Below are 26,121 nucleotides of genomic sequence, written 5' to 3'. Positions count from 1 at the left end.
TTTGGGTCAGTCACTCTCTCTCAGCTCAGCCCACCTCACAGGGTTATTGCTGTGGGGAAAATAGGAGGAGGAAGAAGTAGTATGTAAGTTTTCCTCCTCGTGTTATTTATAAAATAATAAAGTTGGGATAAAAATATCTAAAAAATAACAATAAAATAAAAAATAATTTTAGGCTAGTGAGAAGGTAGCCTCATTCTAATTTCTAGAAAATATTTCCAGCATATCATGCCGAATATCCTATATTAGGTTCTAGCATACAGGAGAACAATGCTACTTTCTCTTTTTTCAAAAACTGATGAGATAACTTTTTAATTATTTCTTTCTTCCAATATGATGCTGCAAATCCATGAATGCCAGAGTTGTTTTAATTGTAAACTACATTAAACAATCAAAAATATGTATTGTATTGAAAATAATGTACAGATAGTGCTCAACTTACAATAGTTCATTTATTGACCATTTGAAGTTAAAACAATACTGGAAAAAATGACTTATGACTACTTTTCACGCTTATGACCATTACAGCATCCCCACAATCACGTAATTTATATTCGGATGCCTGACAACTGACTCACATTTATAATGGTTGTAGTACCCTTATGTCATATGATCCCCTTTTGCAAACTTCTGACAAGCAAAGTCAATGGGGAAACCAGATTCACTAAGAACTCTGTTACTAATTTAACAACTGCAGTGATTCAGTTAACAAATGTGGCAAGAAAAGTCATAAAATGGGGCAAAATTCACTTAACAAATTTCTCACTTAGCAACATAAATTTGGGGCTCAATTGTGGTCTTAAGTCAAGGACTACCTGTACTGCATTGTACTGTATTAAAACTACTGTATTGAAGGATCGCAGTAAGTTTTAATGAATTTGTTATTTCCTTCCAATATATCATTTAATAATTTTAGTTAATTTTTCTAGATTTAAAATTACAATGTTTTAAAATTAATTTTTGATTATCAAAAATTATTATTTAATATTGTCCAATTTATCAATTTAAATTTTTTGAGTAAAAATGAGCCAATATCAGGAACTTTAAGCTGAAAATGGTAGCCTACTATTTTATTAAAGAATGCTTAATTAAAAGATACAAACTAGTAGTATATCCTACCTCCATAGAGACATGAATATATCAATTAGTTTAACTCAAGTAATTTAATAAAACTATGCAAAAAACCCTACCCTTAACCTTAAGGACAATGCAATGCTAATGCATTTCATAATGTGTATCTTACCCACTGTAAAAGGGTTATTGCACGTGTCACTTCTATTTTCCTTCCAGTCCAGCAGGCACTTAAGGTTGATGGGATCTGCAGCTTCTATATGAGTGTTAATTTTCAACATCAAGCTATGAGCTTTTCCAATGCCACAATATACCTTTATTTCGTTCATGAGGGCCAAATCGGAGAGAGCATTTGCTGCTTCAAAAGCCTGACTGAAATATTCAGAGGCCTTGCTGTAATTCCCCTAGAAAAAAGAAATATACTTCAACATTCCAAATTTTCACCTGCAGCTTCCAAACTATTTCTACAATGATTCCAATAAATAATTGCAATGGTTGGAGGGTGAGAAAAGAAATATTAAATTAAAACTGGAGTAAATGTCATCATTATTGTCCAGGAATGGGATTAAAGGTGTCATTTCAATGTCACGTGATCTTTAGAAAAGAATGGGATGGGACGGAATGGGATGGGAAAGGCAGAGGAAAGGAGGGGAGGAAGAGAGGAGGAGAAGAGGGAAGGCAAGAGGAGAGGGGAGAAGAGAAAAGAATGCTCTTAATAGAAGTTAGAGTGCTGGCCATGAGTGGAGAACTTGGTTCAAATCTCAATTGATCAGTGTTGGCTTAGACTAATTCCATCCAACCTATGTCAAGATTTGCTAAAAGACTATAATGCATAAGGAAAGACAAGAAACATACACAGTATATTGCCCCAAACTCCTTAAAAAATTATTAACTCTAATTTGAATAAATAAATCTATTCCTACATAATTTTATTTATATTTATATGTAATATAACAAAGTAGAATGAATATAGAATACACTTTATATGATCTTTAATCAAACAGTTCAAGTATTATTAATATAAAATATAAAAGAGTAAAATTACAATAAATAAAACATTATCAAGTCAAATTACTATTCAAGCCAGCAATTAAACACAACAGTATAAGTAATTTCAAATGGAAAAAGCCTGTGGGAACCAAAATGTTTATATTCTGGATAGTAAATCTCATGCTTATTTTAGTCTCACAATAAAACACAGATAAGATAATCTCTCTCAGCACTCTCCCACTATATACCACTTTAGAATGCTTTGGTAAGATCACACTTGGAATATTGCATCCAATTTTGGTCGCCACAATATAAAGAAATGTTGAGACTCTAGAAAGAGTGCAGAGAAGAGCAACATGATTCGGGGACTGGAGGCTAAAATATATGAAGAACCGGTTGCAGGAATTGGGTATGTCTAGTTTAATGAAAAGAAGGACTAGAGGGTGATATGATAGCAGTGATCTAATAGTTGAGGGGCTGCCACAAGGAAGAGGGGTCAATCTCTTCTCCAAAGCATCTGAAGGCAGGACAATGGATGGAAACTAATTAAGGAGAGAACCAACCTAGAAGTTTTTTTTAAAATGTTATTGGTTTTTAAAAACAAACATAAACAAACAAAACATAAAAACATCAAGCTATCTTCCATAAGTGTACATACAGTGTGACGAGAACCAACCTAGAAGTTTTGTGGCAATGTTTTTAGTCAACACTTTTGACTAAAAAAAATTCAAAAATTGTTCAACAATCCTTCATAATAAACCCTTTAATATCTATAGTTCTGATGCACATAGGCAAATGTAGAATTTTTAAAGAATTTCCTTCAGTTCATATAATTGAAAAACATTGGATGACCAAAATAGCTATTTCACTGGATCAGGGAACTGAAAAACATTTGAAACTGCCTTAATTAAACAATTAATGTAACAAAAATATGTTTGGAAAAATATGTGTAATCTAGGTCAAATTTTGTTATTTTGTCAACATAAGTCTTCTAATAGATTACTGTGATCTGTATTGTTTTGGATAAATATACTGAATATGAATGTTCTCAGTATTGACACAAATCCTCAACCTGAATTTGTTTTATTTATTCCCTTTTTTGTTTTGTTGCTTTTCCTCTCTCCTCCCTCCTCCTTTTTTATTTGACAAAATAATACAGTTGCTAATTGGAAACTGGTACAGAAATTTCTGAATTTATCTCCAATGCTTATGTCATGAGAGCTTTGCTCTGCACAAATTAAAGCTGCCAAACAACTCTTGGCAGCAGTATAATAAGATAGAATAACCTGAACTAGAACAAATCACTCTAGAGCCAAAAGTTACTGAGGCAAATTCAGTCTTAATTAACACACATACACATAATATCAGCCTAAAGCAACAATTGTGATATACTGCACACACTGTTCACCACTTTGCTGGAACTAGAAACTGTTATCTGAAATGCCTAACTTAATAGTACACTTTTAAATATTGAGCCAATTTTTAATCAAATGTCATAAAAACTGAAATATGTAAAAATGTGCAATATCTAGGATTTGTTATTATTACAATGCAGTAAAAAAAAACCAGAAAATTCAGCAACAATATATTGAGATTGCAGATATATGGTGACAAAATGTTTTAACATCACATATATATTAATGTTGTTTCTGACTGATGAAATAGTATATATGATATGTTATTAAATTAATACTTACACTTTCATTGTAAATGTTTCCAAGGAATGTATATGCATCCACAAGACTCTGGCTCTGTTGAACATTCTTGGCAATGTCCATGAACATTTCCAAGTACCTAATAGCTTCATCTTTTTTTCCCTGACTGAGGATAAAGATATTTATTGAAGAAAGTCATTATATTAGATAAGAATATAACTGAAGATCCACCAAGCAATCTGTGTATGTAACCTTGTTTTTAAAAGTTATAGAATGTAAGTACAAGTCCAATACAGAAAAAAATGATGAACTGCAGCAACTACTATGGGATAGATTATTTCAAGATATAATGACTGCTTTTTAATTGATAATCTTATACTACCTACCACCGATACACTGACTTGTAATGCATAATCTCCAATAATCAGTTTAAAAAAAACTATCCAGAGTTCATTCCCAAATCAAAACTTAATGTTTGAAAACGAACACTGATAAGATTTTTGCACGTTTTTAATAAAGAAAGCTATATTAACAGCACTTCTCCCATCTGTCTTGCAATGTAGCCAAACCTGTTTGTAAATAAACATGATTTAAATACTTGCCTTGAGTCAGAGTGCCTAATGCAGTGGTTCAAATGATAACATATGAAGCTACAAATAAACCACAACTTCTACAGTAATGTAAAAATAATATGACAAATAGTATCTATTTGTAATCGCAAATAGATTGCAAATTGAATTTTTTCATTTAAAATATAGGAGAAAAACAGTAGATACAAAAGTAAAAATATATAATGCTTAAATTTTGCATGAAAACAGGTCTATACGAGATTCTAACACTGTTTTTTAATATGTTCACCTGTTAAGGTGAAGCAAACTAATGCAATAGCTAACTTAGTTATAGATATAATATATAACCAAAAGTAAATTCTACTAATTTATATTTTTGAACTGTAGCTTAAAAATTATATGAGATTAAAATTTTGCAATAAAATGTATTGATTTGATATTATTTTATTACATTTTGGAAAGAAAAAGGCCATCATATATTATGAGGATATAAAATGCATTGCAAACATTTACTGCATGTCAAAGGGTTTCTAAAGTTTAAAGAAGAGCCATGTTTTGAAAGCTATTTTTTCTTTCAAAGAGGAAGAAATCAAACATTTCCACACAGAAGAATTGAACTGATTCATAGAAGTTAAAGAACAAGGTTAAAATGTTATACAAATATTAATTCCAGTTTTTCTAGTTTTCTATATGCAGTGCACAGGTGCAACTTGAACAACATATTATATGGTATAATCACTAGATTCATTCAACCAGGCCTTAGAGAGTTAAAAACATATATTCTGAGGAAAGTACTCTTCGGTCCAAAGAATGAGAATGAAACTGTGCAGAATATTTGTGTATCAAGGTGATTTCAGTTTCCAGCTGGGAAAACAGGACTGTTAACACCCACATCCCCTGACAACTGTCCAATTATGTATATCACACTTGGCCTACTGTTTGCTGTAGAAGTAATCAATAAAGGATGTGGTTGAGTGAACATAGATTTTGGTTGAACCAATGCATGAAATCTTAATCATTTACTCAGAGTGAAGAAATCAAATAGAACAGAGATGAAACAGCTACCAAGGGGGTTGTTGATTGTGCCACCATGTTTGTGGATTAGAAGCTGAAAGTAATAAGTCAAATGGAACCAGTGACAGGAGAAAATGAATAAAAGTTTTTTTTAATGCAATGAATTAATAGAAATGCTTTTGAGGATATTTGGATAGTTTTTAAGATTGCCCAGTTAGATTCCACATTTCATTTATTAAAAATAAGGATGCTATTAGACCATTCAATTACAATAAAGCAAATGGAAAATAAAAAGAGGGAAAGGAATTAATGAGAATAATAATCAAAAGGAAATATGCTTCTACAGAGTTTTACTTCTGCAATGAGTGTTATTTGCCATAAGAAATATCTATCTATATCTATGTCTGTCTATCTATCTACCTTGTCAGCATCATGATACTGTGATTAGAAATAATTGTACATTTTGAGGATAAACAGTACTTAAAAAAACATTTGAAATATGTTAAGAAACACAATATATGCTTTTATAATGAGACTAGATTAGTGTAGAAAGTTCTTCTGTGTGACCTCTTTATATTGCTAAGACGGACCATCTTTTTATACACATTAATTTATAATTAAGCAAAATATAGTATTCCTGGAGTATTATGAATTAATTTTTAATATAAATGCCACACCCTATGAAGCATTAATATGAAACAGTTTTACAATCCAACCAATATTTATGAAAAACCTGAAAAAAAACCTATTGAATCCAGTTTAGTCATTGAACATCCTATTTTACCACTTTAATAAATTTATTAAATTAATTTAATATAATAAATCAGAAGTTTATACTTCACAAATCAGTATTACTCAAACATTTGGACCCTGGAAATTTCTATATTTTTGAACTATTGCATTTGCAATAGTATCCCAAAATCTTGGAAGCGGGGAAAGCTTGCAGAAACAACAACAACAACAACAAAAACCCCAGTAGAACTATATAATTAAATCCTAGATCCTTTCATAAAGAATCTTATGGGACTTGAATTATAAAATTCAGTTCAGTTTGAGATGTTATATTCTAAAAAATTGAGTCTCTCTGTTGAAACATAAGTTGCATCGGCATCTGGGCATCTGCTGTAATTTCAAACCTAGATCTCCATAATTTAAAAGATGTTTAATTCACACAAATATATACACTATGTGCAATTATAACATTCTGTACCAACTTCATTTATTTCAATAGGGCTTGTGTAATGCTCTTAAATGAATCATGCAGTTTCACAATTAAGTCTGAGGATAAACAGGTATGAATTAAAAATAAAAGGAAGCAATAAAAGAGAGAAAACAGGGTGGTGGTTTTTTTTTGACAATTTAAATGATAATAACAATTATCATTGTATCACCCACCTTAAAAATTAATTCTGTGAAAGTGTAATAAAATAGTCACAGCATATTAATGGCACATAACAGATTTTTTTTAGATTGTGCAGCATAAAATAATTGTAGTTATGCAGCCAAAAATTAACTCATAATTAAAGGCTCTGAGAAGTCTACAGAGTCCCAGAGGAACCTGTCCACTGAACCTTTACAGAGTTCATTGCTGAAGATTTGCACCATTTCAGCCAGCTTTTTCTGGGAGAATGATTAGTATTGTCTAATCAGCAAATGGTTCTGAATGATTCAATTATTCCCAAACCAAAGATTTAGCAGAACTGCCACCCCTAGTTTCCCTTTGTATTTCTGGGTATCACTGCTTCCTTCCTGCCAAATGGGAAGCAACCCTCAAAAAGATAGGGCACATAGCTTCCATTGAGGTGGAAAGAGCTCCTAATAGATCAGTTTTCTGTTTTTCACATAAGGAGAAATCCTGTTTATTGATGATGTTGTTATTAAAGATCACAGCCTAATAGCTGGATTTTATATTTCTAAAGTTAGATACCAACAATAGATTGCTAATCCTACCAAATGTTTGTGCTCTAATCATTTAATACCACCTCTGCACCTTACTGAAGACCACTTTTCTGTGGACTAAGCCCATTGCTTATCAGAGTACTATATAACCTGTAAATCCAATGTAGGCATTTCTTGACTAAAAGCCCACATTTAAAACTACAATATAGCTGAAAACATCCTGGGATTTTAAGAATTACTATGCTTGTTTACAGATTTTGAGGCTTCCTAGCTATTTTTTTCAGTTCTATGAATAACATAAAACTATTTAATTTTTGCTTTAAAAAGTTAAGGTAGAAAAATAAAATGTAAGTTTTTCAAAGAATGATTTTGGAAATATTACATCATAACATGTTCATAGAAGCATGACATAATTTTTTGTATTGTTTAATCTGCAAGATATGGCAGGATATTCTGTTTTTCACTTGCAGCTTAAGCTTTCTGAGTGGCACAAATGATGTAACTTTCAATTCTCTTTAATACTGCAAAATAATATTATGTATAAAGAAATCATAAGATAACTTAATTTTAGAGGCTCACAATTAAAATGTCTAAGTGAAATATAGCCTGCCAGCCATTCAAAATAAGAATGTCTTAACCGTTTCCAAAGCTTAATTAAATTAAAATAATAGCAAGACAAGAATATGTCAACTTACCTTAAAAGTACCCGAGCTATTGTTTGATATGCTCTCCCTAGTCCAGCATAATCTTCTAGATGTGTGGATATTTTCACATAAATATTTAACTTCTGGAAAAGAAAAGATAAAACAGTTATTTCTGCTTTGATATCACATCGAGGGATACGTATAGATAGCTTGGTTTTTAATATTTGGAATATTCATTTAAGGATTTTATTATAATGGTTTAATTTCAATCTAAACATCATGCATAAACATAACTAACTAGCCTATAGGGAAGTTAACAAATGGCTACTGATTAATAAGCAAGTTATATACTTCAGTGGTTGTTCTTACTAGGCTCCTACATGTATATCATCTTTGTCCATATATGCAGTGCTGCTTCAACAGTTACAGTTAGAAGTTTTCAAATTATATCCAAAATAACCAGTTGCAATACGTTGTACATAATTTAAAGAAAAATAGAATTGAAACAAGTTGTTCTATCCAGAATATACGACATATACTTCTCTACCTAAGTGTTTTGTTAATTTTGGAATCAGTCAATTAGTATCACCTCTTTTATAAGCAAAGTTGCTGTAGTGAAACATATTATCTTAATTCAACTAAAACACTGCTATCATCTCTATGGCCTACTTTTTCAAATCATGCATTTGAATGAGCAGTAGCAAAATGTGTATATATAATGACATTTCAAGTTTTCTTCTACTTCTCATGGTACTTTGATCCAATCTATTACACAAGTCTCCAAAGACTATCTATGGAAATCCTTTTTTGCAAATTTTTAATAAAAGATTAGTGAATGTCAGTTTCCAAGTTTAATGGGGAATAGGAGATTAAAAAGACTACAGTGGGCAAACTATAAAGCCTGACTGGATGAACAGGTGTACTCTGAATGAACCATAAACACCATCAGCCAAAGTAAACTCAATTAGAACTATGGATAAATCATTCAGATTTTTCTATAAACACTGCAGAAGCTAAAGTGGATTTCAGTCAGGTCACTTGGAATAATATTTGCAACTTTCACTGTAAACCTGTTTGATTGGGTTCACAGAACATGTTAAGTCATATTATAGTTTGTTTTGTTTTAGATTCGCATATAATGTGAAGAGTTTCTTTAGTTTCTAATTTATAGCTATACTAATTTATAACATAAATACTATTTATTTATTAGAAGGGGACGACAAAGAATGAGGTGGCTGGATGAAGTCACTGAAGCAGTAGGCATGAGCTTAAATGGACTCCGGAAGATAGTAGAAGCTAGGAAGTCCTGGAGGAACTTTGTCCATGGGGTCATGATGGGTCAAACACGACTTCACAACTAATAACAACAAGAAGTATTTATTTACTAAACAAGCCATGATTAAAAATAATATACATAACCTGTCTGTGCAGTGGGGTTCATGTTAATATATAGCATGGCCAGTTTGAAACACTCAACCAACAAAAAGATTTGTTTCCCAAAATGTAGATAAGAATTAGAAATATTTCAACATACTCTTCTGGATCTCACATTATATAGATTTGATTGATACTTCCCAACGTATATGCAAAGTGACATTTTGTTCTACATTTAGTATAAACGGTATCCAGAATACATTATAATACTCAATAAGCAGACTGTTTTTTCTAATATTCCTTTACTATAGAGTACTATAGTAACTGCAGGTCAGATTTATTAAAAAATACACATGAAATTGACATCTCAAAATAGTCTGATCTGTTGATAGTAAAATCTTAATTGTGAATGATTATTGCATATAGTCCAATTGTGAATTCAGGGCAGCATAGAAATTATATTAATAAATGAATAAATAACTGCTGTGACTGAAGTGTCTAATAATCTTTGAAGCATTCATTTATTATACAGCTTCTCCTAGCTGTATTGTTCTACTGTTCCTAAGGCCACTTTCATATTAAATTGACCTGCTACCACTGAGTTTTCATAGATTATTTGATGCCCATTGAAACTAATACAGGTAGTCCTCGAATTAAGAACACAATTGAGCCCAAAATTTCTGTTGCTAAGTGAGACAGTTGTTAAATGAATTTTGCCCATTTTACAACTTTTCTTGCCATAGTTGTCAAGTGAATCACTGTAGTCGTTAAGTTAATAAGCTGTTAACTGAATCTGGCTCCCCCATTGACTTTGCTTGTAAGAAGGTCTCAAAAGGTGATCAAATGACCCTGGGACATTGCAACCGTCATAAATATGAGTTAGTTGCCAACTGTCTGAACTTTGATCATGTGATCATGGGGATGCTGCAATGGTTGTAAGTCACATTTTTCAGTGCCATTGTAACTTCGAACAGTCACTAAATTAACTGTGGTAAGTCAAGGACTACCTAGACATTCTGTATTTATCCTGGAATATTTAGAAAACCAGAATGAGACAGTGTGAGACTAAAAGGCAGTTATACAATTGGACATCTTTTGTATAACTGTATTGCCAAATGGAGACACTTGAGATAATTCAAAAGCCCTTTTTATGGAGTGAAAAGCATTAAAAGCCAAACTTACTTCTGCTACAGAAGACCTAATAAATGTAGCAAAAGGGTGGTATAGGCACTACCCTGAAATATTAGCTTCATGACATAACAAGAGAAGAATGGGTTATTTGGACAGCCCTAAATTTCCATCGTGCCCACTGGAGGTTTCCAACCTTTTCTAGACCCTACACCCCTAGAATGCTTCTCACACCCCTTAGAAAAATAAATAATTATACACATTTAATTATGCATATACACTATTAGTTTGAAACTTCTAGACCCAAATTTTTGCACCCCCTGAAATATTGTCTCATGCCCCCAGGGGATGTGAGTGCCCCCAGTTGGGAACCCCTGCACTGGAGCATTTGAGAATCAATTTGGTCAACAGAGATATTCTGCTAGACCAGAGATAAGAAACTATGGCAAGACAATGCACCATTTTTTACATTACCATTTGCTAAAACCAACTAAAAAAATATTTAAATATATGTATATTTATTTTGGTAAATAGATACAAGAAGAAAAACATATTTTTTACCTTAGTGTTTTGTGACTGTTTAGGCACAAATATGTTAGATTCTAACCCATCTTAGAACATATACTCTCTTTATAATATATATAAAAAGCACATTATTCACCCTTCTTGGCATGTACAATATAATCTTAAAATATCCTCGGTACATTTAAAAAAAATAAAAAAAATGTAGGATATTTTTTATTTGTATCTTATAATTAGTCTGGATTAGCGTGGTTTGGAGTGACAATTAGTACTGTTAATAAGTTTAAAGAAAATGATAAGTAATAATTGTCTATTTAAACTTATTTTATTATCTCTGTCAAAAGTGAAAAAGAATAAAAGCCGTTGCAAATTTTATTCAAGTTTAGAAAAAAAAATCTAAATCTAACGATTTTCTTTTTCCATGGATCTGTATTTTAGTTATATGTGCAATAAAAAAATCCTAATGCAAATCTAAAGTTTTCCTAAATTTGTAACAAAATTTTTTCAAATTTTCTTGTGCAGTAATCACTATTCATATTTAAATTATTTAACTATAAGTGTAATAATTATTCCTGAGTTAATGTTGTATAGTGCATACATTTCTCCCCTAATTTTATGATTCTTTTCCCTTGAATCATTCCTCCTCTTAGGATGACCTTTGCAAGAATGTGTCAGGATATTTTGAAATAACAGAATTATCCTTGCAAGAATAGAATTATCTTTGCAAGGCAGTAGGGTACAGATTTTGTACAAAGGGCAACAACATTCCCACATTGTATTTGCAAAGAAATTTTTCAGATGGTTAGTTTTGCTGATGAAAATATGAGGCAAGAGAATTACATTATGGTATCTAGAATATGCTCTCTCTCTGTGGAATATATATATATGTGTGTGTGTATGTTTTCTTAAGTTTTCGCGAGTATTTATATGTATGGTATTCAGCTTTGTTCTGGTATTTTCCCACGTCAAATACCCGAACGTTGGAAAATACCCGAACAAAGCTGAATACAATATATATATATATATATATATATATATATATATATATATATATATATATATATATATATATATATATATATATAACAAATACACACACACACACACACACACACACACACACACACACACATATGATGGATCTAATGTAATAAATATCAACTTCCATCTGATTAAGAATATGCCGAGATGAAAAATGGATGCATATATTATCAATCAAATCTCAGCATTCAATTTTCAGGTATGATTTCCCTCTTCATTGTAATACTAGGTTATTTAATTTTACACCGTTAATGGAAGTCTGTAGATTAAAATAAAATGAATTCAAGTCCTTATACATAAATGTCAGCTCATCTGTCTTCTAGAGTGAAAGCTACAGTGGAAGTATACAACTTGTGAAGAAATTATAAAAAATATTGAATAAAATAAAATAAAAATCTAGTACAGACAGAGGTGATACAAAAAGCACTGAAAAAAATGTTTGAAATACTGTAATCCAATAGTAGGTGTAAATTGTATTTATGTTGTCTTAGCATTAAATATGTATTTCCAGAGGTCAGACTTCAAAATGGAGGTCAGCTTCAACCCAACATTGGAGCTATGGGCTTTGTCTTACAGATAACATAGGATAACATTCTTTTTTTTATCAATATCCATAAATCTGACTACACCAACCTTGAATTTCCCGTTATATAAAAACCAATGTAGAAATTGCCAGCTGCAATCCACAAATACACAGAGACACACATTCTGTATACTATTTGTCTTCTACTTTAAAGAATATTTTATGACATCTTTATGAATGCCTGTTTTTGACTATTTTGAAAATAGTTTCTAAAATAGTTTTCAACTCTCTCTCATACTACCTGTGACCTGAGGTAAATATAGTAAAATGGTTAGCAACCCTTTCCTCAAAAGTTTGAGTAATCTTGTAGTTATGTTCTGTAATTTAATTACTATACATTATGGAAAGAAGAAATATTTGATAAGTCCTCATTCTTTCACTATTTAGCTTCATTTGCTCATCCCTGGTTTTAGTATGAGATACATAGCCAAGGAGTTCCGATATCTTTCATACACATTGTGCTTGATTCATTTGTATAAACTGAATAATGTTCAAACAGACCTTCAAGATTATTTATGTCTTAATTTTGAAAGAGGTCATTCAGCCCATTAAGTTCAACCCTTTGTTATGTGTACAGAAATTAAAACATCCTTGGCAGATGGTGTAGAAACCTGTGTAGAAAACATTTGTTTGAATGAAGATCACTCCTTCTCCCAATATGCTTTTCTTCATTTTTGGCCAACATTTCCCCACTCTTTTAAATTTTATTGCATCCTTTTAGAAGTAAAGTGGCCAAATCTATGTAAGGTGTTCCACGTTTGACCACTTCATTATTTGTGACGTTTTCAATTGTTAGCATGGAATCCATCTTTTTCACAGCAGCTGAACAAAAACTGACGCTTTTATCAATCTATTCACAATCTGAGATTTCTTTCTTGGTAAGTCACTCCCAATTAAGATCTCGGGCCTAAGATTTTGCCTCATAATTTTACCTTACTTTGCCTTAAAATTTTATATAAGCTGTTTATACTCACCTAATTAATACAGTTTAAAAACAATTGTACTGTTTTGGGAAGGCAAAGTATATATACGTATAGATACATATCCAAATAATTACATTATATATTACACCTATCCACCCTCTCTGGCACAGAAAATTACACTGGGAATTTATCCAATTTCATATCCAAACTAAATTAAAAGATGAGTTTTAGATTTTTAATTATAAAGTAAGAATTTCCACAGCAGTGTATTATCTGGCTTTACATAAACACCAACATTTTTTATGTTGAAGCCTATAATCTTATGATGTTCATGGATTCTGACAATTTGTCTTAAATAATTTTTTTATTTTATTTGGAAAATTAAGGTAAAATACAAATTCCAAAAATTTTACAAAAATAATTGTATCTTATTCCCCAAAATCATAAACTTCTATTGTTGCTACATTTCCCCACAAAAGTCCAGTCCAAATTGTTTTCCACTTAGATATATAGTAAGTCACATCACCATGAATCTTCTTAAGAAAGTTGAGTTCATCATTTATCAATTCTGTTAACTCCAAATCTGTAGAATTCATATACTCTTCAGCTGTCTCCAACAAACCCATAGTTTTGAAACCAAATTTGTGAGCTTGGTTTAGCTACAGTTGCTTCTATCTAGATATCCTCTTTAAGTTGATTTAAAACCCTTGTTACTTTGACAAACTTTTTACTGAAAAAAATTGAATTTGCATTTGTAATATAGACCTGTAACTGGGTATTCACAACCAGGTATAAATAGAGGAGTTAAATATGGTGCACCTTCTACTTCATAAGCCTGAACTATACTTACTTTGATACGGTGTATCTTAACACTTGAGAGCCATTTTGGTATAGTGGTTAAGGCACTAGACTAGAAAGTGGGAGACTTGAGTGCTAGTCCCACCTTAGCCATAAAAACCATCTGTGTGACTTTGGGTCAGTCATTCTCTCTCAGCTCACTTCACAGAGTTACTGTCATGGGAAAATAGGAGAAGGAAGATGTGTTGTAGATATGTTCTCATCCTTTACTTATTAATAAATGTAACAAAGGTGAGAAATAAACAAACAAACATTTGTTTAGTTATACAAGAAAACATAACGAATTGTGGCTGTTCAGAGTTGCTTAAAACGGGAGGTCATATAAATCTTTTAAATAAATACAAATATTTTTAAAATTAACCATTCAAATGATATCTTTTCAACTACTTTACAATATACTAAATGAAACATTACTGGGTGCATAATGCTCAATATATTTGAAATATTTGAAACTATATCACATAGTTCTGTGCCCATACCTTATTTATACCTTATTTACCTTATTTAACTTAGGTTCTACTTTTGGAGAAGGAACATAGTATAGTTATATAGCATAGTAATATTTGAATCAACTGTTAATTTAAATTAAAGGTAAAAAATAGAATTTTACTTTGAACAGGTATGAACAGAATCAGATCTTTGTTCACAGATGTAGAAAGGTCATGTTTTTAATTATTGGTATCTGGAAAATTTAAAATGTGGGTATATATATTATAAGTAAAATATTATACCATTGCATCTGTCTAATTTTCTAACAGACATCATAAGATAAAATATACACAAAATATATTTCTGTAGAGAATCTCTTTATCCGCAACACACTAAGCTTCAAAAATGTAACCACTTTGTGGTATAGTGCAATATGAGTCAATGTTCTACTGTGAAACCAGTGATTTGGTGAAATTACGACCCTTGATCTACCGACTCTTAATCCAATATTAAGCCTGTACTACACAAGCTTGATCTAAGGAGAGAAATAAGTGTTAAGTTTATTAACAGGCTATAAATACAATGAGATGAAGTCATGTAGAAAGATATGCACCCTCTCAAAGCAAGGATTTTTATAGATGCATTCACACCTCTACTTTCTGCTTAATCATTTATGATATAAAGATATGCACTTCCTAGAATATGCAATATATGTTAATGTGACATACATGAAGTTTCTCTATGTGCTCATCTCAATTTTTTTAAAAAAATGCCATCTCAGAATGTTAAAAAATTGAATCTTTTTGTTTGTGAGTTTTTAGTTATGGAATTGTTGACAGTCTAGAATTTTAAAGTCTAATATTCTATTCATGATAGGTAGCACATCTTTTTTTTTTTTTGAAAGAGCAACAATGTTAGCTAGTAACTGCTAGTAACTCTTGTACTAATAAGGAAGCTAAAATATTCCACTATTAAAAGTAGTGGTTATTTGAATTTTTGTAACTGTAGAAACTTCTTGTGAGTTCTCAGTTTTGGATGAAACAAATGTTTGAAATTTAAAATTGTGACAGAACTTGGGATGCCCAAATAAGCCTGGCATTTTTTGGTTGAACTGTAACCAATTCAAACCAGTTTGATGCAACTTTTTAGTCTCAGTATTTGGTTACAAACTCAAAATTCATTTTCCATTTTGTGCATTCATAGTTCAGGTCATTCTACCACTTCAAAATTCTGCTATCTTGTTTTGTTACATAAACATGTCATATTACAACTTCTATTAATGAATTTACTGTTACCTATGTATGAAATGCTTAGATGACTTTAATGGAATGATGCAAACTTATTTATTGTTGGAGAAGTGCTATGATTGTAAGTTTATTTCTTATTGTGGTTATTTTCTCATCTTTCCTACTATCTTCTATTTGTATCTTATGATTATATTATTTTTTTGTTTGTATGTACACTGAGAACTTATGTCCCAGAGAGAAATTCCTTGTGTCCAATCACACTTGGCCAATAAAGAAATCTATTTTGTTTTGTTCTGTTCCATTCTATTCCCTTCCGTTCTGTTCTGTTCTGTTCTGCTGCTCCATTCCATTAAGTTCCATTCCTATCAAAGGCCTGAAGGGCTGCTTTTTGTTCTGGATGGCTTGGTATAAGACCATGATTCTACTGTATTGCCGTTGTGACAGTCTATTGCCACCTTGTTTCCTAGCCAATCTCGGATAAACATGTGAACATGTGGTTCTTAAGGTGCTAAATTTTTTGTTTTTGACGAAGTTCAAAATTCATGCGTAAGGCTGCCTTGTTAGATGCGACTCAGGATCTTGCGTTCTATGTATCATGCCTGGAATGTAGTAATTTGATTATTATCTATCTGGAGGCTTCTCAAAAGGAGACTTAATCACTTAGTTGAGATTTCAGCTTGATCTCTTGGCAAATGCCACAAAAGGTTCCATCCTATCTTCCATGTTATTTGGAATAAACTTCTGATGTGGAATGTACTCCTTCTCTGGATGGGTACATACCCTTTTCTTCATAAGGATTGGTGTGGCAATCGGTGGGTCTTCCTATTTATATTAATATTCCAGACAAAATCATTTAATTTTTTTAAAATAAAAGCAAACCCTGGCACATACTTTTCTAAGTGAAAAACAACAATATAATTGAATTCTTTTCAAATTCAAAAATGTGAGGAATATGTATTTTAAGTTATAACCAGTGCAATAGTCTGAAGACAGTCTGCTATTCTGTAGAGGATATTTAAAACAAACATAATTTATGTATGTCTTCTATTCTGGCAGCTGTGACAATGCTAACCTGCCAAGAGCTTTTATCAAGTATGTTATAACAACTAGTAATAAGTGTAAATAATAAATGCCAAAGATCTTATGGGAAGTAGAAGCAATAGTAAACAATTTTTGGTATTTGCTGATAGGAATCTGCTGGACTTGGAATTCCCTGGCTTCTCAGTAGATGTTTGGCCTGACAATAAACAACAGTTTAATACTTTATCTAATCCCCGTCAGGAGGTGAATTCAGCAGCGAGCTTTTGCAGATGTTCACATCCAATAATCTATCCATAATTGATGAAACAGGGAGGTCAGATGTAATGGTTGCTACTATTCTAGCAACATATAAATGGATATTGACAAAACAAGCCAGAATGGCACTGAATACTGAGCGGTGACAATCTTGAAAGCAATGCAAAGACAGTAGAATGTATGAGGGTTATAGGACAGAATTCTTCAGTAAGATGTGTTGCATAAAAACAACATAAGCAGACAGAGGGCATTTTTGGACAAGAAAAATCTTCAAGGATGGAGAAAACAAAATAACAATGAGCTAAATGTAAGATGACTGGAGATTTGAGTAAGTAGAAATGCATGCTTTTGATCAGCAATAATGTGTACCAGATATCTGGAATGTCTTATTGGATTAATATGTTGATACCGTACACTTTGTAGCGAGGATGATGTCCTTTCACATAAACTGCATGTGGAATAATAAGAAACATACGTGCAAATTGTTACATTAGTAAAAAAACAAACTTATTTTTTTATTTATATGTAATCTTCCAGTCTGTGACATACTTCGATACTCAAAGTTTTTTACTTATATCTTTTTACTTAATAAACCATTAAATACTATAGGTATCGTCAACTTTATATTGGGTAAGTGGCTAAAAGAAACTCATACTATAGATACAACTGACTGAATGTGCAGTTTATAAATAGGGAAAAAAGAATTCCTATTTCTCAACCATTTTGTGCAGCCTGAATCCATTATTAGAAGTGCATGTAAATATAAACATAATTTTATTGCTTAATTTATTCTCTACATATTCACATATAAATGTATAATAAGATGCTGTGCCTCTACACATGTTGACAATATTTCTTCAGTGCTGCTATCTGATTTCGTATTACAGAAAACTGAATTACTGTGTTACCATTTGCAATAATAAAAGCTTTTGTTATTATAAATACTGATGGTTTAATTAATTCCACAGTTCATTACCAATTTCTGATTGGATCTGCAATTAATTATGTGAGTATATATTGATTAATCAGTTAATTGATTATAATTATGTATTAAATTTATTTGTAACAAATTAATTGTTTGAGAGACAAATTCTGAAAATACGTCATCAAATATTAATTGCTGGACTTCCACCATGAAATTCAAACAGTATGAACATGTTTGTGATCAGAACAAAAACTTAAGAATTTTACTGGATTTTGATGTAAGTATCTATATTGTTTTTTTATTTATCATCTGTTAAAAGATGAAATTTAAAAGTTCATGTGATAATATAAGCACAACCATAAATTGAATACTGCTTGTGTTAAATTATACATGACCACACTGTGTTCTGCATGACTATGTCAGAAAAAAATGCAAATATAAGGAACACATTTGAGGCCAAATGCCTCAAGGGAATAAATGAATATAAGCAGATTAATACATAGCATAATCCTATATGTATCTACTTAAAAGTATGTTCTAATGAGTTTAATTGGACAGTCACAATAAATTGAGCATAGATATGCATCTCTTAATCACTTCAATATCCTCTTAATCCTTTACGATACAATGGATCTGTCTAAGTACTCATCCATAGTTATTGCTTTTACTTGTACTAGTTTGTTAGAACATATGAATTTCTAAGTGCATTTCTTGTTCTAAATCATATGAGTTTTCTGAACCCACAATTTTGTGATTGTCATGAAGGGACAAAATGAGAAAATGTAATAGAACTGTGGTGCAAAAGAGCAAGATTAGCTCTTTAGTACCAAGTGTTTAATTAGTGTATATGCTACTTCTTCACATCAATTTCAAAAGTGGTTCATAACAGTTACATAAAATATCTAAATATATCAAATTAGAATGCAATCAGTAAACACAGTGCAATACATGATTATATAAAGCCAGGGGAAAGTGTATTTTTAAAGGCTAAAATAGAAAGGGGTTGCTTATTTAAAAAAATGTTTTAATAGGGATCTGTCTCACCTAGTAAAGATTTCTACCATATGAGAATCAGTATATTTCTCCTTGCAGGATAGTCTTTGAACAGAACCTCATCAGAAAATTTTAAGTGCCTTGGCAGCACTAAATTTTGGACTTCCACATTCTGCCAAATTGAAATTTCTGAGCCATTTTCATTGCTATGTTATGTAGAACACTCTACAACAGGGGCGTCAAACTCAAGGCCTAGGGGCTGTATCCAGTTTAGATCTGGCTCACGGGGCCAGCCTGGAAACAGTGGACTGGCCCATAGTGCCTCTGCCAGTGAAAACAGAGCTCAGGAGCCTGTTTTCTCTGTCAGAACACTTGGGCCACCATAGGCGCCCTTGACACAAATGACATTGAGCTGGCCATGCCCACTCCAGCCCCCTAAGGTCAACACAACCCTGAAGCAGTCCTCAATGAAATCGAGTTTGACACCCCTGCTCTACAACAAATCATGCCTAAGGTAAAGCTTAAACTTTATTAACATACATTTATACAAAAATAGCCAACTTTTCCCAACATCTTAGAAACAAAGAGGTATCTCAAATAGTATCCATTACTTTCAACAATTATTTAACAAAATCAATTAACTGGAATTCTCACATAAGAAACCCCTATCTTTGCTATATATTTCATCAGCCAAAAGTTAAAACTCATTTATATTAAAATAAGAATAAACATATGATTTAATGTTAACACCTTAGGGGAAAAAGTCAATTCCATAATAAGTGGTTCACTTAATAAATAAAAATGCTTATATTTGATGTTTTATAAGCTGTATCATAAACTCGGGGGACTGAGTAGAGCATGTTCTTTCTCTACTGTTTGCATTATGGGAAGAAAGTAAAAAAAAAAATAACAAAAAGAGTCAAAAATATCCAGAGGCAGTGGCTATCTGAAAAATCTGCTCCCATTAGATTCCCTCAGATGGAGGCTACTTGAGTTGGGTCACAGAACAAAGGGAAAATGATGATGAAAATTCAAAGCAAAGCAGAAAAATAACTGCTGAGCTCCCCAAGTGTATCTCTGAATAGTCCCACGCTGTGTGGCAAAACCCTTTGGCAAGCTACAGAAGCTAGTGATGAAATACACATTAACATGTGGCAAACAGACTCGTAGCTGTATTGTATGTAAGTTACAAGTAATGATAACTAGTAGTCTCCTGGGAGCAGAAGGCAATGATTTGAACTCTGTAAGCATCTGAGCTTCCCTTGGATAAAGGGACAATTAAACCGAGAACAGACAGATACATTTTAGCAATCCTTTCTAATTTGACAGTAAAGCTTATTTGTGCTCAGCAGAGATGAAAACAATCGAAATTTAACATAGTATGCACTGGTCACTACTGATGATTAGGTATAAACTTAAAACTTGATTTAAACCAACTTGGATTAATGTTCATGATTTGTGCTTAGTAAAATAATAAATTGGATTTTCATGATAGTGAAATGTTCTATTCTAAAGACACTATATCCACAAGAAGGATCATATTAAATTATTTAAATAAAAAGAAATCAGTAAAGAAGCCAAGAATGCATGATGTTTCTTGCTTGTTCAATGTGTTTATGAACAAATGTATAAGAAATGCTTGTGATGACATTAGAGGTATGTTAATTGAGATGTGAATGCACATATACTTTCATATGTTGATAATGCTGGATGTCTGCATGGATGATTTGCAGAAAATGTTAAACAGAGTGTATAATGCAGCAAAGAGCTGTGTTTGAAAAGAAAAATGATATGGATTATTGCAAATCATAAGTAAGCAAAAATAAAAATACAAGAAAGTAAATTATTAAATATGTTGGTAAAACATTTTCTAAAGATGGGGAAATGGAGAAATTCTAAGTATGCAAATGTTAGTAGAACGTAGTGGGTAGTATGTGATCTGTTTCAAGGAATGAATATTTGTTGAAGAAGTATAAAGAATTAGATTGAGAAGTTTATTATATGGTAGTGACAACTGTCTACACCAGGAGAAACATAAAAGTTGAATACAATGAAAAGAGCACACTTGGAAAGTATGCCTATAGTAAGAGAAAAAGAGATAGATGAAGAATGAGTGAGTGATCAACAAATATGGATAGAATAGTGAATGACCTACGTGGAAGAAATATGTTGAGGTCCTTTGAAGAAATAAAATGAATGAAGACAGAATTACAAAATAAATATACGAAAGAAGAGGAAGGTATGGCTGGATGGAGTTAATAATACCCTCAAAAAGAAGGGGAAGTTTAAATAACAAGAGAATTTTGAATTAATGTATGGACATGATAAAAGCAAGGATGGCTTATCGGGAAAATAAAGTATGAAGAAGAATGGTACTGATATAAAACTAAGATAGATTTCTTTTTCTTTCTGCTATGTCCCACTTCCAGGTATTTTCGTTAACTACTTTTTTCCCTGCACTTTACCTCCAAAGGGAACAGCACAATAGATATGTAGGTATGAACATACAATGATTAAAACTTAATGTGGGAAATCCTTCCAGTTTAATTTCTTTTCTATAATTATTACATTATTTATAGTAAATAATATTTTCTCTGAAATTTCCCAAACCATATCTTTTTAACCAAAGACATGAATCCAGAATTCTGTAGTGCATAATATTTTGTTACCTAATCAAGAACAAATACAAACGCATATGGAAGCATTTACAAAAAAAACAAAGTGCATGATATAGGGAATATTGTCTGCATTAACTGATAAGGATTTACCATGGAGTCACTGTGATCAGTTAAGTTACACAAAGTACACTACAGGCAGGTTAAGTAAGAGCTGTGTCAGCATCTTCATAATAGAAATTATATGCTGCCATCTGGCATAAGGCAGTGATTAAGAGTTTAAATTGTGAACCAAGAAGTCCAAGGTGAAAATCTTGCTGCATTCTTGCCTTCCTTATATGAAAATGGCAAAACAATAATGTCGTACATCAGCCATACATTTAGACAGAAAATTTCTGTTAGCCATTCTGGAATTCAGACATAGTATATTTCTTCCGCTTCTGAGGTTGTTCAGCTTCCAGTAGCCCTGCAGGCCCATGCCCTGGTTGCTCAGCTATGGGACCCGTGGCCTGTAGCCCACTTGTCGATGGATGCCCAGGTTCCCCAACACCCGACACAGCCCTTGTTAACCCAGGTGATGACTGACCTGGTATAGGCTTCGTTTGGTTGTGTTTCACCATGATTTATTGCATGGGTTGTTGGGTGCACTCAGTCCTGCTCCTCGCCAAGACCTCTCTGGCATGGTTGAACCTGCTGGTAGTTTGCACTACCACCAGCAGAGCTCTCAGTTTCATTGGAGCAGTTAAGCCCCCCACCACATTAAGGTGGCACCCCATGTTGTTGTTGTTATTATTATTATTAATTTTCATTCATAAACATTTTTGAATAACAGTGCATTGGCAGAGCATTATTTACAAATAAAACATGACCAACATACATTGGTAATAAATCTCAACATACAAACTAATAGCAATGGTAATGGTATAATAACAGTGCTAATAGTATAACCAAAAGAGTTGATCTAGGTTTCTTCTTACGTTAGGTTAATTTCATTTTTATCAATTCCTACATTTATATTTATCTATTTCTTTACTTTCAATATATATATATATATATATATATATATATATATATATATATATATATATATATATATATATATAAACCTTCATAATCTTACTTTCTCTAATTTCTACCTCTTTTCTCTATCCATTCATAGAATTTATTCCATGTCCGAAAGTATTCTGAATCGTTGTCTTTAATTTTTAAAGTTAATCTATCCATTTCAGCACAGTCCCAAATTGTCTTAATTATAACCTCATCCAGTGCAGTATTCATATTTTTCCAGTATTTAACATATGTAATCCTTGCTGCCATCAATATGTTTAGCACTAAATATGTGATCGCTTTGTCAAAATCCTCTGAAACGTTTCTGGTTTAAACTCAATGTTTTGATCAGTTATCATTTCCAGCCATTTATGTATATTCTCCCAATATTTCCTTGCTTTATCGCATGTCCACCACATATGGTAATAGGTGCCTGCAACCTGGTTGCATTTCCAACATTTAGCAGATAGGTTGCTGAACATTTTCGCCAGTCTTGCAGGTGGTAAATGTCACCTGTAAAACATCTTACAGAGATTTTCTTTGTAAGCTGAGGCCATAGTTATTTTGTAATTTCTGTCCCAACGTTTTTGCCAATTCTCTAATTCTACATTATAGTTGAAGTTTTTTGCCCAGGCAATCATCGTTTCTTTGACAAGTTCTTCCTCCATTTTGTAGTTCAGTAAATAATATTTTTTAAATCAATTTTTCATTTGTCCCCATTAAAATTTTATCCAATGCTGTAGGTTCTTTATTTACACCCCATGTTTTAACATCTTTCTCATATCTTGACTGCATCAGAAAATATGGCAACCAAGCCAGATTACCCCCTGGGTCCTGTAATTGTTGCCCTGGTTTAAATTCTCCCCTCTCATTTAAGATATCTTTATCGAGTACATTTTTTTTTCAAATTAATGAGATTTGGATATATAAGTGCCATCACTGGTATTTCCATATACTGTTGTGGTTTAATTTTTTTCCATATGTTAAGCAATGCATTCCTCACATAATGCCTCTGAAAATATTTATGCGCTATGTTTCCACTGTATCCAAGAAAAGCTTGCCAGCCTAATTGCAAATCGTATCCTTCTAATAATAATAATAACCTTCTGTGTTTCAGATTTACCCAGTCTTTTAACCATGTAAGAGCTGCTGCCTGATGGTATAGTTCCAGTCTGGAAGTCCAAAGAAATTATTTGATGAATTAAATAAAATAACTCTGAAGTATATTTGGAAAGGTAAAAAAAATCGAGAATAAAATTGAAAATGTTACAAGAATCTAGAAAAAAAACGGCTCTCCTTATCCATCTGAGCTCAAAATATCCATCTGAGGACAAAATATTTTCTTATATCAATGTTTCCTACCTTGGCATGCCAGGGAATTTTTCAACAAATACCCATTGACATTCATTTCTTCCTCTTTTCTTATTTTATCTGCTCAGTTCAAGCTCAGCTGGAACTGCCTTTTATGCTACCGTATGTCCTCTTTTTCCTGCTCATGATGCTTTCTTTCTCAATTTATCATGTCACTTTCTTTTTTATAAAACACTTCTACAAAGGGTTCTCCAATTTTTCCTAGCATCATTATTTGCTCTTCTTTTATTACTTTCCCAATCTTTCTAAGCTTTGTGCTATTAATATTAGCTTAATTCATCTATCATCTAACTTTCTTCATCTCATGTTATAAAAAGCATTCAAGACAATGCTGCTATTATTTAAATAATAGAAACAACAAGAATTACACCAATTCTACAGAGAAACCAAATATTTATCTGAATGAAATATATTACTTAAGAGTTGAACCCTACAAGTGTGGTTAGAGTCAAATAAGACCTGACTATAGGCATAGAACTAACCTTTGTGTTTAGTTTAAATAGCAGTGAAGAAGATAACTTCTTCAGAACCATAATATGGGAGAGAGACAACTACTTTGCTCCTATTTATCTGGATTGCAATGTTTTTATTTATCCGTAAGGAATTTAATCATTAATGGAAAGTTGTTCCTTTTCTGAAAGGAAATAACAGCTGTGGGAGAACAGCACTGAAGAAGCTACACAAAGGAAAAAACGTTAAACATCCTTTCCTCGGTTGCAGTTCAGATTCAAATCTCACTTCAGCAACTGATGTTATGAAAGCAAATTCAAAGTAGGTAAAGAGCAATACTTGCAATTTTGTTTCTAGACCAATTATATAGGTTTAAAGATCAGCAGATCAATTATGTGCTTCATTTCTGTCTATGGTTTAGTTCTTTGAATATAGTCTAGAATAATAGCTATCTTCCACATTCAACCAATTATCAGATTTTACATTACATTAAATAATTTGATTTAAACCATTATTGTCCTGGTGTTTCATGAAAGTACATATAACTACATATTTTCTTTGGATAGTACAATCATATAATTTAATACATATCGGCTAAAAGACTTATATGACCAATCATACATATACATATACATATACAAATACATATACATATACATATACATACATACATACATACATACATACATACATACATACACACACACACACACACACACACACACACACATATATATATATATATATATATATATATGTGTGTGTGTGTATGTATGTATATATGCAATATACACAGTATCTAATATACACCTTCTATACAAAATAACCTTGGGTGGCTCACAGCAGTAACCAATAAAATAATAAAAATTAAAGCATGAATCATGCACTATTAAAAAAAAAACAGATTTCCTATCACAGTGCCCTAACATCTCCATACCCACCTCCCTGTTTGCTTGTGAACTCCCATCCTCCCCTTCCAGCCTGCTGGGTTTTCTACATAGAATCTCTGGGGATGTCAGTTGGGAAGACCTATTTCATAAGGCACTTCTCCTAACTCCTGCTGATGGCAACACTTAAGAGAAGGGTCCTGGAATATACACAGCCTATCTGGATGGAATAGGCTGGTGGAAGGTGCAGATACCCTCAAGGAAAGGCAGTTCTGCATATAACATGGCCTCAAGGTATTTAGAGCTTTAAAAGTGATAACCATTACCTTGAATTCACCTGGACAGCAACTGGAAGACAATGCCGGCTGCTACACTCTGGACCAGTTTTAAGTACTGGTCACTTTTAAGAGCAGATTCATGTAGAATGTATTGCAGTGAAATGACAAGACACAAGTGACTGTGAGAATGTGTGTGTGTGTGTGTGTGTGTGTAATTTTATCAATTAGAATAAGGAATGTAGGGTAAAGAAATTATCTCCATTTATGGTGGCAATATATTATCAATTATTGCCAATAATAACAACATAAACTCTG

General features: G+C 32.1%; 1 protein-coding gene and 1 long non-coding RNA gene across 6 annotated transcripts in view; one reads left to right on the top strand and one right to left on the bottom strand.

The window, feature by feature from the left end:
* Positions 1 to 26,121, bottom strand: part of TTC29 (tetratricopeptide repeat domain 29) — an 86,026-nt gene that overhangs the window by 23,225 nt on the left and 36,680 nt on the right. For 4 of the 5 annotated variants that reach the window (XM_087936072.1, XM_087936076.1, XM_087936074.1 and 1 more), the window contains exons 8-10: positions 7,891 to 7,982; positions 3,756 to 3,879; positions 1,241 to 1,472 (exon numbers count right to left, since the gene is read on the bottom strand). In XM_087936072.1, the coding sequence (XP_087792198.1) occupies positions 1,241 to 1,472; positions 3,756 to 3,879; positions 7,891 to 7,982 (448 nt within the window). The remainder of the gene's footprint in view (positions 1 to 1,240; positions 1,473 to 3,755; positions 3,880 to 7,890; positions 7,983 to 26,121) is intronic. The other variant, XM_087936077.1, reaches the window with a different exon arrangement.
* Positions 17,258 to 25,104, top strand: LOC148125418 (uncharacterized). Its single transcript, XR_015744200.1, has 4 exons — positions 17,258 to 17,568; positions 18,209 to 18,246; positions 21,588 to 21,654; positions 23,938 to 25,104. It is a non-coding gene; the product is annotated as an uncharacterized LOC148125418 (long non-coding RNA).

Source organism: Pseudonaja textilis, chromosome 6, assembly GCF_049901715.1.
Source record: "Pseudonaja textilis isolate UNSWEBS1 chromosome 6, rPseTex1.2, whole genome shotgun sequence".
NCBI lineage: Eukaryota > Metazoa > Chordata > Lepidosauria > Squamata > Elapidae > Pseudonaja > Pseudonaja textilis.
This window is presented reverse-complemented; position numbering and strand designations above follow the sequence as displayed.